This window comes from Rhagoletis zephyria, unplaced genomic scaffold (assembly GCF_001687245.7).
Source record: "Rhagoletis zephyria isolate East Lansing unplaced genomic scaffold, Rhagoletis_zephyria_1.1 Rzeph_scaffold_00071, whole genome shotgun sequence".
In the NCBI taxonomy this organism is placed as follows: domain Eukaryota; kingdom Metazoa; phylum Arthropoda; class Insecta; order Diptera; family Tephritidae; genus Rhagoletis; species Rhagoletis zephyria.
The window spans coordinates 437372-444423 of NW_016157155.1; the positions used below are offsets into that span (position 1 = coordinate 437372).

The 7052-nt window shown below is 34.5% G+C and overlaps 1 protein-coding gene across 1 annotated transcript; it reads left to right on the forward strand.

The window, feature by feature from the left end:
* Window positions 1–1732: 1732 nt before the first annotated feature.
* LOC108371749 (uncharacterized) lies at window positions 1733–2697 on the forward strand. The gene is made up of 2 exons (XM_017627361.1): window positions 1733–1847; window positions 1924–2697. Exon 2 carries the CDS (start codon window positions 1934–1936, stop codon window positions 2396–2398), a length of 465 nt encoding a protein of 154 aa, XP_017482850.1. The 5' UTR covers window positions 1733–1847; window positions 1924–1933; the 3' UTR covers window positions 2399–2697.
* Window positions 2698–7052: the final 4355 nt, after the last annotated feature.

Genomic DNA, 7052 nt, shown 5'->3' on the forward strand with positions numbered 1-7052 from the left:
TATTTGAACAAGTGATGCGTTATGCGTTGTAAAACAAACTTGCATCAAAAAGTGAATTTCGTAAAAAATGTAACATACGATAATTTGCGTAAAGGGGTCGATAAGTATTTAATTTTTGGTATTGTGTAACAATAAGTTGCACAAAAAATTAAAAAACAAAATTTTACTCCCTTTTTTATGTTTGTACTGCTTTTTTTCTATCGAAAATATAAATGTACTCCTTTCTCCGTTTCAGAATCTGGCAACCCTACTTATATCTCATGAACCCATGATCCAACTTCACAAGATCTGACAACATGATGCAAAAGAAAAAAGTAATTTTCTGGCTGACGTTTGTAATTTCGGCGCCGTGTTATTTTCTTTGAAAAGTAAACAAAGAATATGAAGACGAAGCATAAAGAAAAAAATGCAAGCAATTTTGTGCTAACCAATTTATTATTTTTGTACGTGTTTTTGAAACCAATCACCGCGCACTTCATTTTAATTACATTTGCATAAAAAACTTACTGAAAATCGCTTAAAAATCACTGAAATAAACCACCGACAAAATACACATAAAGAAAGAAGCAAAACAGAAATAGCAAACTTCAAAATTACGAACGTCACACGCTTTTTTCTCAATTGCTTTTACAAATGGCTGCTTCTCAACCGGTCAGATCTGTTCTAATTGGTTCATGTAATGAACCAATTTAACAAACTGAAAATAGTTGCATTCGCGTAGTCGTTAATTATTCATGTTTAACTAAAACTTTCAGGTTTTTGCCTTTGCGTACGCAAAAAACTTGCAAAATAGGGGAAATTGAGAGAGCAAAGTGACATTTAATTTTGAGGGGAAGCTGCTGGTTTCTGCTGGAAAAACTTTTGCCAACAGTAATTTGCCAACAGGAAAACAGCTGATCAGAAACAGCTGGTTGGAATTTACTCAAATCACAAAATTTAGTTTGATGGTTTGGAAGTTAAAAATGACAAAATGCGACTAATTAAACTTGTAAGAAGTCAGTAGTTATTTGTTTAATCAATAAACTGTGTCAGTATAACACTTTGTGATGAGTTTTCGTACGTTCTAAATTTCACACTTTTGAATGTAAAGAAAAATTATATCAGCTGTTCGTCTAACTTGCAAGTTTCTGCAAATTTCCTGTTCGCGTACTGTTTTGGATATTTTTCTCTTGTGAGAGAACTGGTGACATTTCGCTGGAATTTTTCTGTTGGATGTTTTTTACTGGAGATTTTAAACGAACGCACCTAATGAAATACGACAAATGAAAGCTAACAAAATTTTCCATTTTCCGTCTATGTATACATCACTTTCCGATAGGACTGATAGTTTCTGATAAATTAATTAATCATTCCAGTTTTTTTTGATGAAAAAATAAAAATACATATCAAATTTTAAAAGGAGAAAAATTAAAAAACTAACGGCAAACAAATCAAGTTATTATTGAAGCAAATCGATGGATAAATAAAGAAGTAATGTGGTAAAATGAAAATGCGCAAAGATTTTTTGTATAAGAAATCAACAGGAAATATTGTTACTCATACACCATGTACAATTAACAAGCACGCTTTTATGCTTTTTTATTTATCCATCGATTTTCTTCGCTAAGAACTAAGGGTGGGTAATGACGCAATTTTTCCTGTGTTTATATGTTAGCGCAAGCGCAGCAGTATGTATCAGCACAATGCGCTAGCGCGATTTGCGTTATACGTGACGGAGTGGCATCCATCGCAACAAAGCAAAAAAACAGATGGCATCTTTATCAGCGAATATAATTTTTACACGCATTTTTAATTGTTACGCGCTAACTACTAATCGTTTGGGTCTGCCTGGTGGATAAAAAGTGTTTGTAAGTTTATTATAATTATGTGTATGTTTTTCATAATTTAAAATTAACATATATATATATATATGTATATTTCTAGGACTTTCGCAATGACTTCAAGAAGGAAAAGCGATGTGTGGTTGCATTTTTCCGAAGAACAGCAAAAAAAAGTAAAGTGCTTGCTGTGCGGCCAGCATTTATCTGTGACCAACAAATCGACGTGCGGCCTAATTCGCCACCTAAATAAAAAGCATCGTACACAGAGAATATCAAGACATCCAGCCGAGGAATCGGATAATAATAACAATGAGTTGCAATCTGCTGCAACAACTACACGTGTATCCTGCAACATTTCGCCACCTGCAAATTCCACACCGCCACTTGAACTTTCAACGCATACTGCCACTTCTATACCGCCACCTGCTACTTCTGCACCTCCACTTGAATCTTCTGCGTCACGTACCGCCACTTCTACGCCGCGACCTACAGTCATATCGGGATACTTTCATAGGCCACTGTTGAATAAAAACAAGAGTGAAATTGATCAACAATTAGTTAAAATGATTGTTATCTAATATCACCCATTCAGTATAGTCGAAGACGTCCAGTTTCGGAAACTTATTCATCTACTTAACCCTAATTATAGCGTTCCGACTAGGAAGACTATTTCAAGTTCACTTATACCTGCGATTTATTATAAAACATTTGAAATAGTAAAATGCCGGTTAAAAAGAGCACACGCTGTATGTCTGACTGTTGACAGCTGGACTTCGCGAGCGCAAGACAGTTTCTTTAGCGTGACGGCACATTACATCTAGACTGATACTTTTAATAAATGTTTGTTATGTACCTATGTTCAGTTTGTCATGGTAAAGTTCCTGTAACACATAAAATGTTTTTTCTTTAATGAATGAAATACATTATTAAAAAGCTTACTGTTTAATAAAATAGTATATTCATAAAAAAACTCAAAAATTTAAACTGTTTAATTGTTTGAATCGGGAAGAATGTCACAACGCTCATTCATTGCGCTGTGACAATAAAAGTGTTTGTTTCGCTCTCAACGCATATTGCGCTTTCAGCGCAATGTTACGATCTCAACGCATTATTGCACTATCAACGCATTGTTGTGCTGTCAACGCATTGCGCTGTCAAATAATTATTGCGCTGTCAAAGAATTATTGCGCTGCTAACCCATTAATGCGCTACTGAGTTAGCAATTTGGTGTATCAGCGCACGTAACGCACCTTGAGTATCAGCGCAATAACGCAACGCTGCGTTGCGTTACACATCATTACTAGGAACTTGATTTTTTTGTAACAGAACAGGCTTTAGCACAAAAGCAAAAATTTTACACAGAACCTGTTATTTTTTTAATTTTTCTTCTGCTTAAGCGTTTTTTCATATTTTCGTAAAAAAAACCAAAAATCTGGAATGATTAATTAATTTGTTAGAAACTATCAGACCTATCGAAAAGTAATGTATATATTTTGTTAGCTGTCATTTGCCGTATTTCATATTAAGATTGTTAAATTGGTTCGTTAAGGGACACTCAAACAGACGCGGTATTGGAAGTGCGGTACAAGGCGGTACATAACTATACTATGTACCGCCTTGTACCGCACTTCCAATACCGCGCCAGCAAAAATGTTCAATGGATGCCACTATCTGATTCCTATAAAGAATTGCTCGCTGATTCCGAAAACCGACTTAAATTTTTATTCTATTGATAAGTTTTCAAAATATTTTCTGTTTTCCGTTATTCAGTTTAAAACAAAGAGTGATTCCATCTAATCACGTATATCTTAAGGGACACTCAAACAGACGAGGTATTGGAAGTGCGGTACTAGGCGGTACATAACTATACTATGTACCGCCTTGTACCGCACTTCCAATACCGCGTCTGTTTGAGTGCCCCTTAAGATATACGTGATTAGATGGAATCACTCTTTGTTTTAAACTGAATAACGGAAAATAGAAAATATTTTGAAAACTTATCAATAGAATAAAAATTTAAGTCGATTTTCGGAATCAGCGAGCAATTCTTTATAGGAATCAGATAGTGGCATCCATTGAACATTTTTGCTGTAAACCAGGGTTTTTAAACGACTTCAACAAAAGGAGGAGGCTATCAATTCGTCGGAATATTTTTTTTATGTACATATGTTACCGCATAACTTTGGACCGCGTTAATCGATTTCTAACTCAGGGATGGTCCCAAACTAATTTGGTTTAGATCCGATCACTAGATCATAGAGAAATTAACGGTACTTTTAAATTTTTATATGAGAACTAGTAAGCCCGGGCAGACGTTGTCCTGCTACACACCGATACATAGGAAGGTTACATGCATCGTAGATAATATGGGTCTTCACACCGAAGCTTGGTACTCGGTAACTCGGTGTTCGGTATTTTTTTCCCATGTATTTTGTTTGTGTGACACTATTTCACACAAATCAAATACATTAGAAAAAAATTCCGGACAGCGAGTTACCGATTACCAAGCTCGGTGTGAAGACCCATATTGTTTCCTACGTTTCAGTTGATATCGAAATTTACAAAAGATGTTATTATTGTTCTCTACGTTTGAAAAAAAACGATCTCTGGTCAAACATCAGCCAGGGGAATGGATAACATTGGATAGTGTCCAAACGGAAAATTTTTGTTGCTGTTTATGTGCATATGGTTATGTATATGAATAAATACATATGAGGGATTCACAACGGTGTCGTAAGTGTCGTAGTGTTGTATGTCGTAAGCTTTAAAAGCTTAAATAAATGTTTAGAGAACTTGAAACGCCATCCAACTATTTTAAACACTGCAGAAATTCATAATATGACTTTGTTGGTACTTTGCGAACCACCCTAATATATTTTTAGGCGTTTAAAGTTTGCGACATACAAAAATACGACACTTACGGCACCGTTGTGAATACCCCAATAGTACATTATTTTGTTGCTATCCTACTTATGTATTTCTCCCAACTATAAACCTATATATGACGCATAGACGCGAATAACATTGGAAAACTCCCGCTTCGGATATGGACAGTTTGTAGTTAGCGTTAACGAACATAGCGACACGGAATTTTATGAACGTTGCCGGAAGCATAGAAAAAATTTCGATGAAAAAAACATTTTTTCTCAACTGTCCTGTCTTTTATAGGTCGATTATGGATGGCAATGCAACCGCAGTCGGCTTATGGGGAAAGAATCGGCCGATGCCGATGCCGATTTCATAAAAAATTACAAATAAATGTATTAATTCATAAAATGAGTTAATTTATCGGAGTTAACAAAACAAAAGAAAACAAATAATTTAGTTAATTGGCTTGTTATGCAACATTACATCCATATGTATGTATGTACATACAAAATATGTGTAAAAATATATGTACATACATACATATATCACATTTATGTACATTACATAAAACACTTTTTATATGGTACTAAGCAAGAAATATTTAGGAACATACAATTTTATTTCGTTTTGTACTAAAATATACTCTTTTGCACTCAATGCATAAGAACTTATATTCTAGGTATATATGTACATTAGGGAAGTCCAAAAATGCATGTGAAAAGTAAAGTCGGAATTTTTATGCTCTCCCCCCCTAAAATTGTTCTATAGCGAAAAAATATACCCTTATTTTTTATTTTGAAACCAAACAATATTTAGAGGTCGCTCAAAGCGCCTAAAGTTTTCCATGTATTTTGTATGGAGAAAAAACAACTTTTCATAGAAATGGTGTAGAATAGTTAAAAATCAATATTTTTCTACCAGAAAACTCTGCTTATCTGCAAGAGATTCCCAGTAATAATACCGAATTGTTAATTTAACCATTTTTTCATTGGAACTATAATTTATAGGACCGCCAAAAACCCACAAAAACCCCGAAAAATGCAATGGGGCGACCAATAAAAAATCGTTAGTATTAAAAATGGTTTAATAGACAATTGGGTATTATTATTGAAAGTCTCCTGAAGAGAACCAGAGTTTTCCGATCGAAAAATATTGACTTTCAGGAATTCTATACCATTTCTACGAAAAAATTTATTTTTCCTATATAAAAATACATAGAAACCTTTGAGCGCTTTGAGCGACCTCGAAATATGTTTTGATCAGGGACGTGAACCAGATAAAAAATTTGGTCGGTTCGGTTCAGCGGTTCCAACCGTTTTGCACTTTTGGATTGGTTCGTCAAAGCGGTTTTTTGGTCTTTGAACCGGGGTTTCGGTTCGGTTCAACGATTCGAAAAACAAAAAAATAACGCGCAAGTTTAAGTGTCAAGTGTCAAGTGCAATAGCGCGCAAAGTTAAGGGTCAAGTGTCTGTCAAATGAGATGGGTTGCCTTTACATTTGATATTGTCACATGGTAAACAAATATGGTAGGTATTACCATGTTTAACAAAAAGAAGAAAAAGTAGGTACATTTATGTATTGAAAATTGGTTGAATCGAACCATTAAACCTTTAGGAAAGTGGTTCGGTTTTCGGTTCGGATCAAACATTTGTGGAAAATTTCGGTTCGGTTAAGGGCTCAGTTAATTAATAGAAAAAATGGGGTTTCCGGTTCAAAACCGGTTCGGTTCAAACCCGGTTCACGTCCCTGGTTTTGATCTCAAAATAAAAAAATAGGGGTATACTTTTTTCGATATAGAACAATCCTAGGGGGCATTACAATTCCGACTTTACTGTTTTGGACCACCCTAATGCACATACATATATGTAGTGGTCCACAAAATAAAACAATTGCGATATTTTGACCCGTTTTGGTATTTGGCATTTGTAATTTGTTTATTTAATGTTTTCATAGAAGTCTAGCTGGTATACAACAGACACCATATAAATTCAGATTTCAAACTTTGTACAAAAATTAAAAAAATTCGGCTTATTTTCACCAAAATTTCAAACTTTTTAATCAGAATTTTGGTATACAGTTTTGTAGACCATTTAATTCTAGTATAATGACGTGCAAGTTTAAAGCTGCTATAAAATGCCGTTAATTTTTGGCAATTTTTTCTGCTGGCAGTATTCTCCATATAAAAGAAAATTGTCGAACATTTAATGTGAAATAACACAAATTTGCTTTATTTCATTTCTCGTTGAGCAACAAGACCAACTTTTAAACTTAACAATTGAGTAATAAAGCAAAATAGTCACCAGTGTTGCCATTTTAGCCCTTTTCCGGCTAGATTTAGCCGGTTGCGATAGCAAACAGCCGGAG

Excerpts from the sequence above, each read along its gene's own strand:
- LOC108371749 (XM_017627361.1), top strand. The coding sequence starts at position 1,934 with ATGACTTCAAGAAGGAAAAGCGATGTGTGGTTGCATTTTTCCGAAGAA.